At 54.0% G+C, this 18,007-nt stretch overlaps 5 protein-coding genes across 5 annotated transcripts; 2 read left to right on the top strand and 3 right to left on the bottom strand.

Annotated features, from left to right (window-relative positions):
• Positions 1–1,369: 1,369 nt before the first annotated feature.
• Positions 1,370–2,568, bottom strand: W97_00082 (uncharacterized protein; the record flags this gene model as incomplete). The annotated part of the gene is made up of 3 exons (XM_007777999.1): positions 1,370–1,501; positions 1,550–2,196; positions 2,253–2,568. The coding sequence occupies 3 exons, from the start codon at positions 2,566–2,568 to the stop codon at positions 1,370–1,372; spliced, it is 1,095 nt and encodes a 364-aa protein (XP_007776189.1).
• Positions 2,569–3,432: 864 nt separating this feature from the next.
• On the bottom strand, positions 3,433–4,595 carry W97_00081 (uncharacterized protein; the record flags this gene model as incomplete). The annotated part of the gene is made up of 3 exons (XM_007777998.1): positions 3,433–3,579; positions 3,633–4,419; positions 4,477–4,595. 3 exons carry the CDS (start codon positions 4,593–4,595, stop codon positions 3,433–3,435), a joined length of 1,053 nt encoding a protein of 350 aa, XP_007776188.1.
• Positions 4,596–5,117: 522 nt separating this feature from the next.
• On the top strand, positions 5,118–9,846 carry W97_00080 (uncharacterized protein; the record flags this gene model as incomplete). The annotated part of the gene is made up of 2 exons (XM_007777997.1): positions 5,118–7,335; positions 7,442–9,846. 2 exons carry the CDS (start codon positions 5,118–5,120, stop codon positions 9,844–9,846), a joined length of 4,623 nt encoding a protein of 1,540 aa, XP_007776187.1.
• A 482-nt stretch (positions 9,847–10,328) lies between these two features.
• On the bottom strand, positions 10,329–12,193 carry W97_00079 (T-complex protein 1 subunit alpha; the record flags this gene model as incomplete). Its single annotated transcript, XM_007777996.1, has 3 exons — positions 10,329–10,748; positions 10,823–12,096; positions 12,151–12,193. 3 exons carry the CDS (start codon positions 12,191–12,193, stop codon positions 10,329–10,331), a joined length of 1,737 nt encoding a protein of 578 aa, XP_007776186.1.
• A 439-nt stretch (positions 12,194–12,632) lies between these two features.
• On the top strand, positions 12,633–14,345 carry W97_00078 (prolyl-tRNA synthetase; the record flags this gene model as incomplete). Its single annotated transcript, XM_007777995.1, has 1 exon — positions 12,633–14,345. The coding sequence occupies one exon, from the start codon at positions 12,633–12,635 to the stop codon at positions 14,343–14,345; it is 1,713 nt and encodes a 570-aa protein (XP_007776185.1).
• Positions 14,346–18,007: the final 3,662 nt, after the last annotated feature.

Here is an 18,007-nt window from a genome sequence, read left to right as displayed (position 1 = left end):
AGCGCTTAGAGAAAGTAGGTCCTCCGGATACTGCGTCCCCATTGCTGGCGTGAGGTAGCTGTAGTTTGGTGGATAATACAGCAGCTCATTGGGATTGACGTAGATCGATGTTGGAGGGCCATAAATGGGTTGGGAGAAAAGCGAATTGTTGCACTCCATAAACATAGATTCGCCACGCTGGAACTGGAATCCGTAAGGTTGCACTGGGGACCACAATGGCGATGAGAGTGCTCCATGGTCAACCTCATTAAGCGGTAGCGTCAGCTGTGTTGGAAAGGCCGGCGACCAGAGGCCAGTAGACGGCTGTTGATTGTACAACGCCGCCCTCTGTTGTGCGGCCGAGATCTTGGCCTCGCAGACTCCCAAGGCTTCCAGCAGCACCTGCTGCTCGTTTTCGCAATTCTCAACAGCCTGCCTAGTCTTCCAACGCGTATGCTCCGTCCGTCTCTTCTTCGGTCGAGGTTGGTCTTCCTGCAGACATCGTTCGATATCCACAAGCTCGGCACGCAGTCCTTGCAGGAGGACGTGTGTCTTCGACAGTGACTTGGTAAGGTATCCTTGTTCCTGATAGACCAGCTCGAGCATCATCGGTGTGCAATTTGTCGAGTTGAACATGGTTTGGTAGTCGCTGTTCAGACGCATGGTAGCTAGTGTCAACGGTGACTAGACATGACGCCTGAATAAATGAAATTGAGAGAAAGACGACCGAAGATGCTGTGGCTTGTTGGAGGCGAATGCAACCGGATGCGGTGCTTTCAAGAACAACTATGAATAGCTATGAAGCTACCCCATGAGGTATTGTGGAAGTTCACGGGCCTTCAAACAAAGCCATCCATAACAGACCCAGCGCGACGGGAGAGTCGATCGGAGGACCACTTGCTTTCCAAACATGCGACAAGATCCTTGCCGATCGAATGAGAGATGCCCATAGAGTCCGTCCTGCAACTCAACTCTGCAACCGAGGTCGGAGGGATCTTGAGTAGGACGCGTCATCACACCTGTTGAACCTGAGTACCCATGATGGGCCTTAGAGGGAATGTAGGTAGACAACTGGGCAAGGACAAAGAACGTAACATTGTCCGCAATCGGCCTTCTATACTCGCACCAAAAATCACTTCCTCAAGTGTTTGAGAGTGCTTAGCCCGCTGTTGCTTAGTACAGGTGCTTCGCGTCTGTAAAAAAAAAAAAAAAAAAACGGGCGAAAGCATTCCTCGGCTATCGCATATATTTGAGACTGCGAGACACCTGCCAACAGCTTGTAATTGGCGTTTTGCCAATGTTCAAAACCAATCGGCCGAAGTGATAGAGTATTCCTTCTCGGTTCGGATCAATGTTTTGCGGTTTAAAGCCGGACATCAGAACAGGGTGTTCAGATATTGAAGCCCCCATGCTCTGCGGCCTCCACAAACCTCCACAGGCCTGCATCTATTGCCGCCTCTTTTACACTAGAAACTTCCTGCATGCTCACAGGCCGGTTGATGTCCCCATACCGGATTTTCTCCTTGCCGTCTTTCGCAGCCGGTAGTCCCCCGGGCTCGGTAATATCTACATTCTTTCCAGTCGTGCGCTTAGGCTTCCCAACATGCGCTCGTGGGTGGTACTGCTCCATGATATGCACGAAGATGTCCTTGGATACGTTCTCCGCGAGCCACTTGACAATTTCTCGTCCTTCATCCTCCTTGCCAGGCATGACCAAATGCCTCACCAGCACGCCCTTCTTTGCAATCCCGTCAGGCGTGAAGCAGAGATCACCGACTTGGGCATGCATGGCTTTGATGCTCTCCATGGCCACGGAGGTGTAATTATCGGCCTTCAGTAACCGCTTCGAGGTGCTGTCTTTCCAGACCTTGAAGTCCGGCAGATAGATATCTACGAGTCCATCCAGTAGCCTCAGCGAGTCTAGGGAGTCGAAGGAGGACGTGTTATAGATGATGGGTATCCGTAAGCCCAGATCTCGTGCGTGTAGGATCGAGAGTACGACTTGCGGAACGACATGTTCCGGCGTAACAAGGTTGATGTTATGGCAACCGCCGATCTCTTGCAGCTTCATGTACCATTCTGCGAGCTCTTCAGGCGTAAGTTCGAAACCGTTACGCTGGTGTGCGATGTCATGGTTCTGGCAGAAGACGCAGCGGAGGTTGCAGCCCGAGAAGAAGACAGAGCCGGACCCGTTGTGGCCTTGAATGCATGGCTCTACTGTCCATCAGCGAGTGATCCAGCGCGCTGGTTCGAGTGAACAAGACATGCCATACCCTCGCCGAAGTGTGGGGCAATCACATTGCAGAGAACATTGACTCCGATGAGACAGGTACCGGTCTTCTCGTACCGATTGACTCCGCAGAGCCGCGGGCAGAGGTTGCAATTGCGCAGATGGGCGTATGCCTCAGACCGTTTACGAGCGGCATCAAGTGATGAGATGAGGTGATATCTGGGGATATAATCGTCCAGAAGAAACGGCGGGGCCAGATGGAGTGCCCGGCGTGTTGGCTGAGGAAGGACACTCCGCGGCCAGCATCGTGTCTTGCTAGCCGTACCTCGAGAAAATCGCTTGAGTGGGAGCACGAACATGGCGCTTCATTGTGTGGCGTGGTAATGCTTCGATTGTGGTTCTACACGGAGTTCATGAAAACACCACGCTCGAAATCCGCATTCTGATGACGTTGGCCGGGATCTTGCGGGACCCTGATGGCTGACAACCTGGAACGCCCGAAGGTTATTAAAACAAACACGTCGCCAGGTCGAAAGCTACTCGTGGAGCTATAGGCGGATAGCCTAACTATAATACATAACTCAACACTAACCTAGGAAGATTGACGCGCGAAATAGTCGAGCCGCATATTTAGTGTACCTTCTATGGCGTGAAATTAGTCTAGTTGTTTCTCCTAACCTGATTTCCTTCATAGACCTGGCGGTGAAAAAAAAAGCAGCAGCTAAGGTGCGACAACGGATGTTTGGATAGCCCTTGCCGCTTTATACATCTATTACAGTAAGTCTAAAGTAAACCACTCAGGTATGCATCTGGAAATTCTTGTTGTATGCCTCGATCTAGGCTCCTACCCAAAAATGTATCAGATTCCTTTCAACTATTGGGCGCGCTTAGTGGGCTTTGCAGGGCTATGAGACAGCAGTTCGTAGGGAACAGGTATTCAAGTACCCAAGATGGGCGAATGGAGTTGCATTGGGCAGCCGACGAGGATCACAGGGAACCTTCGACAAATATGGGATGGGAAGACCTTCATGACTTAAAACGTATTAGGATTCAATTTGCAGCTCTGACTGGAATGAGGTGCTGAGAAGGGTAGTATTGAACACTGGGCAATAATTTGCCATGTCGCAGAGCTCCATTTAGATTTGTTAGAGGATATACCGATACACTTACTGAGCGCAAATTCGAGTTGCTTTGAATTCACACCCCTTATTGTTAATGGGCCATTACCGTCGCCCTTTCTTGAACCTCTCGTGCCATTTCCTCCCTCCCGCAGCCAGCTTGCTGCCCGCCTCAGCCTTACCGGCACTGGTTTCACTGACCAACTCAGGCTTCAAAGCGATGTTCGTGGCACTCGAGAGTACGTACACGTCCTTTACACCAGTCAGCATCTCAACTCTCATGCTCTACAATCATAAGAACCTACCTGTATCGCGCTCAGCTCAGCCCCGCCGCGCCACGCTTCAGGCAGGCTATCCCTCCACCCATCCAAGAACCGCGCAGTAAGTAACTCCGTTCCCAGCTCCGCCTGCGCTTCTAACATCGTCGCCCCGACCCATGCGGCGCATTTGGACGCGTCAATGCTTGCCCAGCCAGTTGCCATATCCTGCTCCTCCGGCGTCAAGCGCCGCAGCACGGCTTCTACTAGGCCCTGGGGGTACCCTTCATCTGAAATTGCTTTCCACAGATCTGATGTGAGGAACTGGGATCCGGGGTCTATACTCTCCGAATAGGCAGCACTCATAAGGGCCTGCCACAATCGGAGGCGAACCCGCGCTGATGGTCGGAAGGACGCGCCGTTATGGCTGAAGGCGCACAGTTGCATCCATGCTGCGTCACATTCGCCAGATGAGAGGGGGACGTCGGTGAAGATGGCATGCTTGCTCCTTGTCGCTTGTGAAGATGGCGGGGTTATGACTTCTGCTTCCGTCCCGTGCCAGATTGGCAGAGCTTGCTTGAGGTAGGGGATGGCGGAGTCGGTTGTAGGGTGCAGCTCGAGAGTTGCGGTGCAGGCCGCTACTGCAGAAATGCCGGGCACTGGTAATTCTTCTTCCCCGTTGAGATAATGCTCGAAAGCTTGGGTGATGAGGACAGAATTGGAGGTTTGGACATGGCGGAGTTGGTAGGTCCTGTTCGGCGTGCAGAGGACGGCATGAGCGGGCTTTGGAGGAGCGTCTGGGCTGGCCGAGGCTTCCGCAGATTTTATCGACAGCCTGTTGAAAGTTAGATTCGAGTAGACTCTACTGCTTGAGATGGTCGACATTACCTACACCGGCGAATCTCCACTAGCTAAGAGATCGAGGAGCTCTGGGGGTAGTTCTATCAATCTGAAGCTTTGTTGCTCATGGGCGAGTGAGAACGGGATGCCAGTTGCATCTTGAGTCGCCATCTCTATCCCTAACCCTAACCCGAAGTGGGGTCAGGATGGGCGTGGGGTTTGGATGTGAAGAATAGCCTGAAGGCGGGATGATGCCTTGTTGCCTGACTGTTTGAGGAGCTATGACGGTAAACATGAAACGCGTCAACCGCGCCTGCGCGTCTCCTCTCATCAAAGCCCAAACGAGTAATATTGGAAACAGCATCGTCACACAATCGATCAAGCCACAGCTGCAGGCGCCGGGACTACCTTGCTCTCACCCTCGTTGTTTCCCACTTTAGCTGCATCCTCAGGGCGTACACTCAACTCTTTTGGGCCTTCCCGGGCCTGCAACAACAAGCCACCACCCGCTCACTTGTTTGCTGTCGACAGCTTCCACAACAACAGACAACAGCACCTGCGTCCGCTTTCTGGCCGACGCGTCCACTCATTCAACTAATTCGTTTCATGGCCTGAGAATCGTCGACCGTTCGGGGGACCAATTGGGACATCGCTCGAAGAAAGAGCTTAGTTATACTCACGCCGTCAACAACCATGGTTGTAGTCAACCCACCTCTACCGCCGCTGTCGCCAGACGTGCTGTCGCTGTTCTATACCACCGACGAATTACTTTCCGAGTCGCCTCTTCTGCTTTTCTATGGCAACTCTGCAACCACCATATCGAGCGCAAGCAGCTCGCGCATCCAAGTTCATGTCTATTCGCCGGCCGGATTCCAGTCGTTCCCGCGCCTCACCGTCTCGCCGAGCTCTCCATTGTACGCCGCCGTCCACTGCCTCGCGCGCGAGGAGCAAGGCGACGACATCTGCCGGGGCCTAGCCTTCAGTCTTTACAAGTACTTCTCCGAACTTCCAGTGAACGTGAAAGAGTTATGGGGAAAGCAGTCAAGTACTTTGGGCGGGTTGCCTTCGGCGCCGAAGCTGTTCACCGAGGCGCATGCTGCCATTCTGGCAAGTCGCATGGTTAAGGTGGAAAATGTCGTAGAAGTCATCAAGGACGTACGTCGCGCTCTTTGCGAACAATCGATGTCATGGCTTGATCTTGATGTTGTGCTTCCACCGGGATCGATGAAAGAGCTGGACAGCAACCGACCGCGGGAGTCTACAATGTTCGAAGAGGAGGAAGATGTTGCTGTCCAGCGCTATGGCGAGTATGCGCCGGTGGTCAAACTCTTCGGTGAAGCGGCGTTCATTCCCACCTCGAAGGTGCGACGGGCTCCCTCTCGCCCGACGGCCATCAATCGCAGTATAGTGTTCTCAAGAAAGCAGAAGGAGGCCCTTAGGCGCGAGATGTGCGAGCTCTTGGACACCGAAGAGAGCTACGTTGGCAAGATCTATGACCTCCTGCACAGCGTAGCGGAAGATTTTCGACAAAAAGCCAAGGACAAGGCGATGTCCAGTAGCAGTCCAAGCGAGCAAGCGCTCAGAGGCCTCTTCCCGCCCAGTCTGGATCAGATTCTTGAGGTCAACACCAAGTTTCTAGATGCGCTTCGCGCTGTCCTGGAGGAGACAGAGAACGACGCGATCCAAGACATCGAGGCTACCACGGATGGCTACCCTTCGGTTCCAAAGCCTGCTGACGCCAGCCGAACCGACCTGACTGGTACTCTTACGCTAGCTAGGTGCCTAGTTGCTTGGTTTCCCAAGTTCACAGAATGCTACTCGGATTACATCCAAGCACATTCGCAGTTCGCACAGTTCCTAAGGATATTCATGAAAGAGACCGGATCGAGCTTCTCGAAACGCGTGCAAGAAACCGGAGAGCAGAGGCTCACATCTATGCTAATAGAGCCGATTCAACGATTACCGCGCTACAACCTGTACATCGACAACATCGTCAAGCAGCTTCCCGCCAGGCATCCTGCATTGAAACCCTTACTAAAGGCGCGCGACATCATTACAGAGATATGCTCGCAAGACTCAGTCGCCACACAACAAAGCAAATCGCTTGATCGGCTCCGACGACTGATCCCAACATGGCCGCAGCACTTCCGTCCTCAAGGACGTCTTATCACCGCTATTGATGTGGCAGAACTTGTCCCTCCATATCATCCGGATCCTCAGGCTGCCGCTTCCAGGGCTTGTATTTTCTTGCTGTTCGCGGACTGTTTGGTACTGCTCCGTAGAGGGTCACCGGGTGCAATTTCGGCACGTGCTTTACTCGTGGAGCTTGACAAACCAGCTTCCGCGACTGCGGAGACTTTGAGCGCCAATCGAGACGGCGACGAGCTGATCTTCTACCAGCAGATGAGTCTTAGCGATGTCTTCATTACGGAGATGGACGGGGGCAGAATGATTCAGATGATCTCTCCGAAGCCTCCACCGGCTCCGCAGCGCAAGAATCCCTGCGTACGCGTCTTCTACCTTTCGGGCACCTACGAAGGAAGAGCAGCCCGCTTTGTGGAAGATCTCGTGAAAGCCAGAGTGGAAGGCCGCTTCCCAGAGGCTGAACGCGAAAGCCACAGATGGGAAGTTCGCAGCACCATGGGAGATCTGTCACTGTTCTCTGCCGTATTTGATGATGCTGGTGGGCAGATACAAGAAGGCCGACGGGCTCCCGCTCTTGTCCGAATGGTCGTCGATCCTACGAAGGGTATGAACGTGGCCAAAGTTGGACAGGAAGGTGTAGAGGTCGTAGCTTCCCTTACAAGCACTGGCGAGGGCTTCTTCCGCCTGGAGCTTGAGGCGCTGAACGAACACAGCACTCGCGATCATCTGACTGCGACCGAGTTCCTTCCTGTTCTGACCAAGAGATGTATGTGTTTACTTCCACTCCCTGTTTGGATCAACAGCTATGTCTTCCCACGGCTTACCCAACTCTACACCTTTTCCCTGCCAGGACTGATACTGACACCTTGTAGTGAGCAATTACTTTCAGATGCGAAACCAAATACGTAATCCGGCTCTGACCGCGACGCTACTGTTGCGCAATCAACAGACACTCAAATCACTAAAGATCTCTGCCGAAGACACCGAAGATGACTCTCAGCTTGAACAAAGCTACCGGCCTGCGTCGCCTGTCAAGCTACTCTCGAACCTATTCAGCAGCGGTTCCGTTAAGGAAAATGCTGCTCCAAAAAAGCTGTACCGCCCGTCCCCAGTTCTCGGTGATATCCCCCGGATGATGCCACCCCCAGTACCCCGATCGAACTCTGCCCGGTCTGAAGAACTCTCCCGTGAGGGTTCAGTCAACAAATCGATGTCTAGCCTCAACTTACCGGCCCTCGCTAGCGAGTCCTTTGGCAAACTAGATGAGACGCTGGCGGCCTACGTCCTCGCATTACATGCACGAAAGGGTAATGTTGTTGGCAAGTCGTTGATGGGCAGAGCTAGCGCCGACGAGCTGTCGGTGAATGAGCTCTACAACTCCCTCCTGGAGAATCCGATCAATCATGAGGTGGCGGCTCACGCTCCGGTCGACGTGCTCTTTGCCTCTTTCGAAAAGTTTCTCAAGGTTGCGTGGAAAGAGAAGATGGGCGCTGTCATCTCCCACAACACACTCGCCGTTATCCAGTCCAAGTCTGACAGCTTCTACCCGGGCGAGTTCGAGGAGTACTTCCGTCTGACGATCGGTGAATCGCTGCCACAAAACCAGCGGGCGCTGCAAGCCATCATCAAACTGCTAGCGGACCTCCTCGCCGGTACAGGAAATGACAGTGACCGCGGTATCCTGACAGCTGCGTTCGCTGAGGTTCTCGTACCGGAGGGCAACGCTCACGATTACATCTCGCTACTCGATCGGTTGGTCGAAGATGTCGATGCGCTCTTCGCTCGACCTGCAAGCAGTGGATCTGCTACTCCCAGCCAGGGATCGCTAATATCCAAGTCGCATCATCGGTTCGCTGCTGATAATGGATCTATCGGCTCGAACACTTCATCGCTGAGGAAGAAGTTCGGCTTCGGGACATTGCACAGGGAGAACAGCAAGTCCGAGCATGAGTCTAAAGTGGGCTCCGTGTGGCGCACTCTCAGCAAAACAGGCCGTAACGCGGATGGCCAGCCTGCAAGCATGTCGAAAGCAACGCTTGGCTCGATTGGCAGATCGAGGTCCATTGACGTCGATGTCCATCTCTCCCCTAAACGTCCAGTCTCACGGGACCGGCCTACTGTTCTTGGTGCCTTCGCGTCCGAGGAGAATCTACTGTCCGGTGGAAGACCTTTTGTTCAAGGTCTCGGCACGATTGGAGAAGTTCCGCCTACTCCGGGCCAGCCACCGCGCAAGAAGCGTCGCAGCTCGCTGTCCGACCTCAAGACGCTGCAGTCATCCCCATCGACGTGGTCGCCGCAAACGCCTCGAACGGCGCGACACGACTCTCTGCAGCGGTCGACACGCCAGACAAGTGCCACCCTACGCAAACCCTCGCACTCGAAGCACTCCAGTATCCCTGGGCCGCGTGCGCTGGAAGTGACGCCCTCCCCAGCGCGCTTTGGCTCTCCAAGCAGACGCGAAGGTTCCCCGAGCAAGGAGAACGCACCGACTAGCTCGCTACCCAGACCTCAGAGTACGGTTAAAGCTACCCCAACTGTTCAGTCCACCGACGTGACTATCACTAGCTACAGCCCAGTGAAGCGCCGGACGGACTCCATGACCAACATCCCGACACTGAAGAGCGCAGGGCTGTCAGAACGCCCTACTTCAGGCAACAGCACCAAGCAGCCGCCTTTCAATGGCACGGAGAAACCTTCCCTGGCATCACCCCTATCCGCCTCACCAGCAAAGAAGCTGCGCATGCAGAGCCCGCAGAAGCTTCGCGAGCGCCTGCAGAAGGAACAGCAGGCCCTGCAGACCACCTCGACCACCTTGCAAGCCGAGCTCTCGAAAATCGGCCAGGAGATCGGAGAGCTTAGCACCAAATCCTCTTCCCCCTCAAAGCCACCAACAACAACCCCTCCGGCCTCTAACGACATCCCATTTCTCGCCACCCGCCTCGCCTCCCTCGAAACCACCCTCCCAGCCCTCCTCACCCCCCTAACGACCCGCTTATCGACCCTAGAATCCGACATCAGCACCTCCCTGCTCGTCTCCGAGTCGCGCGCCAAGAAGCTCGACGCGCTATACCGCGACGCGGGGCTCGAGAACGAGGCGCTGTACTCGCGCTTCAACGACGAACTAGCGCGGGTGCTAAGGGCTGTCAAGAGCGGCGACGGGGTCGAGGAGATGAGACGGCGGCTTAAGGAGGCGGAGGAGGAGGGGGAGCGGCTTAGGAAGGAGAACTGGAGACTCAGGAGGGAGGTTGGGGGGCTGAGGGCGCAGTTGAGGGAGTGAGTCTCGGGAGTTGGACGTGGACGCGGACAGAGGGGCGGCAGAGTGAAGGGTTGGGGGAGGAGCGATCGGGGGGTTATGGATTGGGATTTGGTGAATGCTTACGGAAGGTTTGTGTGAGAGGGCTGGGTAGCGGTGAGTGTTTGCGCGATTAACGGCTTATGACGATGCGGGTTCAGCTTGGCGTTTCTGGAAGGAGGGACACACTGGTTTTTTCCCTTTCTGTCACGAAGGACTGTCGGGGGAAATATCTGAGCACACTGTTACGTCCGCATTCTACAGTGCTGGACTCCTTGGGCGCGTTTACAAAAGCAGCGTGGTATTCTGGTCTATACTTTCCGTACACTTTCCTTTCCCCGCCCCTAGTGCGGCTGTACCCTTAGAAGAGATGCCGATAGCACAATAGGATTCATGACTTGCTTCTTTCATACGGCCTCTCCGCAGCTTAACCTCCACTACCACCAGGTCTCCTTACCTCGCCCACCTTAATGCCCATGCCCATCATCCTCCCCACCCCCCCTCTGTTCCGGATCCAACTTGATAAGCGTATCAATCCTCATAATCGCCACACACGCCTCGACCGCGCTCTTAAGCTGCTTGACCTTACTCATACTAGGCTCCAACACCCCCGCCTTGACCTCATCCACCACCTTCCCTCTCAACAAATCCAAGCCGTAGTTCTTGTAGTTCTTCTTCTTGGCGATGGCGCGCTCGTCTTCCGTGTTGGTCTTGTCGGAGGGGTGGGTGGGGGAGGGGTCCGAGGAGGTGCGTTGCGCCAAGGCGTGACGGGAACGGAGTTGCGCGACGAGCTCGGAAGAGTCTTTGGCGGCGTTTACGGCGAGGGTTTTGGGGATTATGAGGAGGGATTGGGCGAAGGCTGCTATGGCGAGCTGTTCGCGGGATCCCTGGGGTAGAGGTTAGTTTGGGGGAAGAACAGGGTAGGGGGTTGCGATTGTGGGTGGATGGAGGGGAGACATACCACGGAGGTCGCCCACTCCTCGAGGTAGATGTGCAGGGCCGTCTCGACCGCACCGCCACCGGGAACCACACGGCCGCTCTCAAGTGTCCGCTTGACTGCGGAGAGGGCATCGTGAACGGATCGCTCCATCTCGTCGAGCGAGTAGTCGTTCGCGCCCCGCAAAATAATGGACGCAGACGAGTGTGCCTTCGTGCCCTTGACGAGAATGCACTCGTCGTCCGAGATCCGCTCCTGTACCACTTCCTCCGCCTGCCCTAGATTCGAGGCCTCGAACTTCTCGTCACCGTTCAGGTCTGATAGCGAGGATACCAGCGTGGCACCCGTCGCCTTGGCTATCCTTCTCAGGTCCTCCTTCTTGCATCTCCGCACCGCCATCGCGCCGCGCTCTACAAAGGTCTTCAGACACAGCTCGTCAATGCCTTTGGTCGTCATGACGACGTTCGCACCGGACTTGAGGATCATGTCGATCCGCTCCAACACGATGCCTGCCTCGCGCTCGCGAATCTTCTCGAGCTGCTGCGGGTCGTCGATGGTGATGTGCACGCCGAGCTTCATGCGCTCTTTCTGCAAGTTGATGTCCAGACAGGCAATCTTGGCGTCCGTTATCCGCGTCTTCATGGCCTGCGATGCCACCGTGCAGTTGAGGGCGTACCCCTTGACAAGCATCGACTCCGTCGCGCTCTTGCCGTGGGCTTTGAGGACGTTGACGGCCTTGACGGGATATTTGGTCTCGTTCCTGTTGTTTGTCGACTTTACGGACTGCATTGCATCCACAACCATGTTGGCGAAGAAATCCGAGTCCGAGCCGATGATCTTCGAGGACATGGACGTCTTGGCGATGTTGATGAGGCTCTCGCGACCCAGCTCCGCGACAGGCATGCTGATGTTCTCGGACATGTACCTCACAGCTTCCCTCAACGCTAACCGGTAGCCTGTGATGATGGTCGTGGGATGTATCCGGTTCTTCATCAGCTCGTTCGCCCGCCGTAATAGCTCCGCCGCTATGATGACAACCGATGTAGTGCCATCGCCGACTTCCTTGTCTTGCTGTTGCGCGAGGTCTACGAGGATCTTGCCGGCTGGGTGCTCGATGTCGAGGAGGGAGAGGATGGTGGCGCCGTCGTTGGTGACTGTTACGTCGCCGATGTCGTCCACGAGCATCTTGTCCAGCCCGCTGGGGCCGAACGAGGACTTCACGACATTGGCAATTGCGGTTGTGGCCAGGACGTTTTGGTCGCGGATGTCTTGGCCGCTGATTTTCGTGCCGCCGAGGACTAGGCGTTGTGTTAGAAGTTGGGTATGTGGTCAGGACGATGGAAGCACTTTACACAGAGTTCCTGCGTTACGCTGTTGCTCGAATATGCCGGCCATATTGGGGTGCAGAGGGTGGTGTTTGGTAGAGCTGTGTTCTTGACGCGCTTGACGCGAAGCTCTAAAAAGTTCAGATGCAGCAGAAGAGCAGGCTGAAATGTGGGTTGCTATACCTGGGGCTATGTCACGCGTGCAAAGTCGCAACCTTTAATTTAGCCTCTCCGTGCTTCGCGGCAACCGGAGAAAGAGTGAGGCCGGCGGCTTCCGGACCCTGAAAGTTGATCGATAAACACCCCTCGCACCCCACATTCGACGCGTTTAAGCAGTGAGTGAGTGACTGGTACGTAGTCGTAGAATCCGGGTCACTTAGTCCAGTTGAATGTGAGTCATATAGTCAGACAGAAATCCGCAAAGCTATACACTTGCCCCCCCGCCAATTCAGCCTCATCTGCAATTAGAAAGACGATCTGATTGTTCTGTCAGTAACAACCCGCGAAATATGGCTGAGCCGGTCTCGGAAACTACCAAGGCCGACGCTCCTGTGCTTCCCGAGCGTACGAGAGAGGACGGCGAAAGAAAGGAGAAGAAAGACAAGAAGAAGGAGAAAAATGTTCCCAAAGCCTCCAAAGAAATGGCGCCCAAGACCACCAAACCCACCCAGCAAAAGAAGAAGATCGAGGGCGCCGAGATGATAGGCATAGACGTGCGCAAAGAAGACGATCTCGCAGAATGGTACCAACAAGTCATCACCAAGGCCGAGATGATCGAGTTCAGCAATGTGTCCGGCTGCTACATCCTCCTTCCCCCGTCATACAGCGTATGGGAATACATCCAGACGTGGTTCGACGCAGAGATCAAGAAGCTGGGCGTGAAGAATTGCTATTTTCCTATCTTCATCTCGGAAGACGATCTGCAGAAGGAGAAGGATCATTTAGAGGGCTTCGCGGCTGAGGTGGCATGGGTGACACATGGAGGGAAGAGCAAATTGGAGAAGCCTGTCGCGATCCGTCCGACGTCTGAGACAGCCATGTACGGATACTACAGCAAGAAGATCCGGAGTCATCGCGACTTGCCCCTGAAACTCAACCAGTGGAACAACGTCGTGCGGTGGGAGTTCAAGCACCCTATGCCCTTCCTCCGCTCACGCGAATTCCTATGGCAGGAAGGACACACCGCACATCTCACGCGCGAAAGCGCCAGCGAAGAAGTCCTACAAATTCTTGACCTCTACGCCGCAATATACGAAAATCTCCTCGCCGTCCCTGTCGTAAAGGGCACCAAGACCGAAAACGAGAAATTCCCCGGCGCAGACTACACCACCACAGTTGAGGGCTTCATCTCGGCCACTGGCCGCGGTATCCAAGGCGGAACGAGCCACTGCCTCGGCCAGCATTTCAGCAAGATGTTCGGCATCACCGTACAAGACCCCACCAGCAGCGAACCCCTCAACGTGTGGCAGAACTCGTGGGGTTTCACCACGCGCTCCATCGGCGTCATGGTCCTGACGCACAGCGACAACAAGGGCCTTGTCGTTCCTCCCCGTGTCGCCGAGACGCAGGTCGCCATCGTCCCTGTTGGCGTGACAGCCAAGACGACTACGGAAGACAGAGACAAGCTATACAAAGAAATCGAAGCCATTGCCGAGATCCTCAAAGACGCCAACGTGCGCGTCGAAGTCGACTTCCGCGAAGGCTACTCCCCGGGCTGGAAGTTCAACGACTGGGAGCTCAAAGGCGTGCCGCTGCGCCTCGAGTTCGGCCCCAAGGACTCCGCGAACCACGTCGTCACCGCTTCGCGCAGAGACCAGGACGGCAAGTCTACAATCGCGATCACGGAGCTCAACACCGCGATTCCGGAGCTACTGGAGACGATCCAAGCGGACCTCTTCAAGAAAGCAGATGAGTCATTCCGCACACACAGAGTACAAATCACAGACTGGAAAGACTTCGTCCCGACGCTGAACGCGAAGAACCTGTGTCTCATTCCGCACTGTCTGGGCGGCCCGTGCGAGGACGAGATCAAGGAGATGAGCAAGAGGCAGCAGGATGGCGATGTCATGGCTGCAGAGGACGCGAAGGCGCCGTCCATGGGCGCGAAGAGCTTATGTATTCCGTTTGAGCAGCCGAGCGAGATTGCGGAGGGGACCAAGTGCACGAATCCGAACTGTAAGGCGGCGGCGCAGAAGTGGGTCATGTTTGGAAGGAGTTATTAGATCGCGCATCGGGGGAGCAAAAATTCGCGCTGTTCTGGTGTGATGCATCACGGCATTACGTAAAATTTATGGTGGAAATACAGCAATGGAGCTATAGAGATGAGCAAATCAAAGCATGCAAGAGGCTTCATTTCACTAGAGCTGAAGATCTTTATCGTCCTATGAGACTTTAAGACTGGTCCGCTGACAGGCAAGATTGCAGAAGGCTTGGGACACTCTTGGCGCATCGCCTCACCAATATGTGGCCCATGACTTTTGCAGCGTTGCCTGCTCACAGCCTACTCATGGGTGTGCCGATGTTTCCAGCCCTAGACTTGGCGAGCTGAGCGAACTAGATCAACGACACGAGTATATACATATACGATTCAGCTTGAGCGGGGTTTCCGGCCGCATTCCAGAGTGAAAAGAGTATTCCAGCGGCTTCTGCAAACTTGTCTCGAGCTCTCTTCTATCCTTCCCCGTCGCTGTTGAGCGTCCTGCTTTGAGTGAAGCTGTTGCTTGCTGCTTTTCACCTTATCGAATCGACGGAATTCTTGAAGCACGTTTCAGAAGAGCTGAATCCGAACGACAGGGGGTCTCGTATTTGCCATCGGCGTTGCGTAAGAGTTATAGCCTACTGAACGTACATATTTCGACCGGATATGAGTTCACCGAGCATGGATGACAGGGCACGGTCTGATATATCGGTTCACATGTGGTCTTGGGCAGAAGAGCTAGGATTACCGACTAATGACAAGAGAGAAGACCCACGGGGGGTTCTTGGGTACCTCTTCGAGTCCGACGGCGAGTCTGAAGAGATACCGTCCGAAGACACTCATACCAGGACACGACGTAAAGCTGATGAAAGACGTGAGCGGAGAGCAAGAAAAGCCGATGAGGACAGGATAGAGTTTCAGAAGGCTAGGGATCGTCTCGCTCCAGCGGAAACACTCCGCCAGGAGGGGAAATCGGTCGAATCGATTTTGTTCTGCGGTGTGATCTTGAGAGAGGAGATGGAGAAGTGCTTTCTACGTAAGCGGGAGAAAACAATGCTGTTACGTTACTGTATCATGCAATTGCTTCTCATATTTTGCCAGAGGCATCCAGACATCCTCCGCGATTGGTCCCATAGCACCCTCCGTCATCACGAATACCTAGATGAGGTTGTCCGGAAAATCAAAAGCACCGATGATGTCAAGTTGCTCAAGGTTATCCGAGAACTAGCCGGATATACCATCTCGTTCAGCAGCTTCGATTTTCCGGGCCCATGGGTCTCGGCTCAAGTGTACGATGTCATGCTTTCCAGTTATGGCGCTGAAGATCAAGAGACATTGCTTGCGTTGAAGTATTTAGCGGAGAGCTGTGTCTACGATAGTTGTGGCAGCCGCTTCCGTGAAGTATACCCGTGGCAGCAGCGTGAAGAGTGGATTTACCAGCATGCCATACAGATTCGTAAGAACTTAGGTGCCGATCGCCCACACGCTCTGAAATACCAATATGCCATGGCTCGGACCATACTTGCGGAGGGCAGCGTCTCTAAAGCAAAAGACAACCTTCGAGAGGCTTTTGATGGACGCGTATTAGCGTTTCAAGAAGCGCATACCGAATGTGATACATTCATAGATGGGCTCCTGGAAGCTTATTGTGACGAATATGTGGGCACGGCGCTTACGAGGGCCGATTATTACGATTTTCGCGTTGAGTATACGTACCTGGACGAGCTTGTGCAATTTTGCCTTTCCCGGGAGGCGTATGAAGAGATCGATACACTTGTTCAAGAGTGCACCTTTCCACAGAAAGCGACCAACGCCAGACGAGGGATAGAGCCTTCGCCGGCTGGTCTGAGTTCGAGTTCAACAGGGGATGCAAGATTCAACCTAGACTAGCCTCGTACAGAGCTCCTAACTCAGAAATGTATTGGGAAGACAGTCGGATGTACTTTCGCACGTGGAACCGAGTCACTCTTATATCTGCTTATCCCAAAGACCCTTCACCGAAGGCGCCGGTCAAAATCACTGTCACTGAGAACGGTCTAAGGGCTCAGAGTTGTGAGACCTGTCCGGAAGAGGCCCATCCAGGGGCTCAGCACCTCATTTACGAACGCGATCTTGTTGAAGCAGTTCACGAAACTGAGATATGGCAGCTGCTTGAATCCAAACGGTGTACTGGTGATTGGAAGATCTTACTTGCTTTCGGGGATCAGCGATGGAATTCGATGATCAAGGATTTGGTGGTCTGGCCGGCTCAGCATGAATTCTTCGTTTTCCCGGAGGACCAGGTTCGTTGCGGCGAGACGGAATCCGGTGTACGTCCTGCGCTGCTGCGCAACGCTAAGTTGTGGCACGCTGATGTCCTGTAGGATACCTCATTACGCAAATCAATTCAAGCCTTCTCCAAGACTTACAGATTCAAGCATCTCGATGCTCCTGGTTCACAGTGGCTCGTTACGACTTTCAACGAGGATATTTTCAATCTCTTTGACCTTAATGAACCCTTACCTGGAAATGCGGACGATAGATATGCCCAGAGGCATATTTTCAATTCAGAGTATGCATCCGGGCTCAAAGACGAAAGTGCCACACCGATTGGAATGGAGTATTCGATCAGCGGTTCTGGAGACAAGCGCATCGATGTTACGGTCCCCTATGTGCCTTACGAACACTTTCAGAGCAGTAGAGCCTACGACCAAGGCTTCACTTACATGGACTATCTTCGACTCTTGCTCACGGTGACAACCAAACGTGGACCTTATCCATATGATTTCAGACAGAGGTGGTGTACCACGCATCCGACCAGTAAAAAGGAACTTCCTTTATGGAAACTCTCTTTCCCGTCCACGGCTAAGCAGGTAAGACTAGGTGTGCATCTCTTTGAGAAGTAAGCCTCACAAGGAGTCGAAACATCCAATTCAATCTTGGGTATCGTTGCTCTTATGCTCGAACCACAACGCTGATATGGAGCTTCTTCCCTTCATATATGAAATGACCATTGACATGGTTGGACGACTGGGTTTCATCGAGCGAGCTTCACCGCACCTCTGCCTATACGCAAAGCGTTCCACTTGGCTGTACTCATGCTTTTCTGAGTGGGGGTCATATCTTGCTGACAAAAGAACAGGAATCGTCGCGTCGTCGGGGATTCCTCAACAATATTCCCACAGGCTTAGCTCTGCTTGATAGCGGAGCCTATGGCAACGGCTTCAGCCTCTTGTCCTCAAATTGGCCTGACTGGACAACCTTCACGCTGCATCAGCCGGGTTTTGACCGAATGCCAGTCCTAAAGCTGCATTCAGGGGAACAAGTGAAGTGCCATGGCTATGTCACCGGGACATGGACAGAAGGTGATACACTCAGTAAGCAGTGGACGGGACTGACCTTGTATGTCGTTGACTGCGAATTCGGAACGGATGGGGCTGGCGAGCAGTGTCACATACTACTCAATCCAGAGGTTCTTGGAGCACGAAACTTGCATCTGAGTAAGGGTTCTGCGTTGATTCTCTATGCACGCTCGCTGAATTATTACAGTGACTGGTCCAGAAAAGAGTTTTTCTGCGGTGCTCTCAACATGTGTTTCTTCAGATATGTGCGGTCTTCTGAGGAGACCTTGGGGAGTAGATGGAAGGGTAAGCGTAAACCACAGAAAAAGAAAGAAGGTAATTCTCCCTGCGGTTTAGTAGTGGTAAG

This window comes from Coniosporium apollinis (assembly GCF_000281105.1).
Source record: "Coniosporium apollinis CBS 100218 chromosome Unknown supercont1.1, whole genome shotgun sequence".
Lineage (NCBI taxonomy): Eukaryota > Fungi > Ascomycota > Dothideomycetes > Coniosporium > Coniosporium apollinis.
Note: the sequence above shows the minus strand (reverse complement) of the source record. Positions and strands in the feature narration are given on the sequence as shown.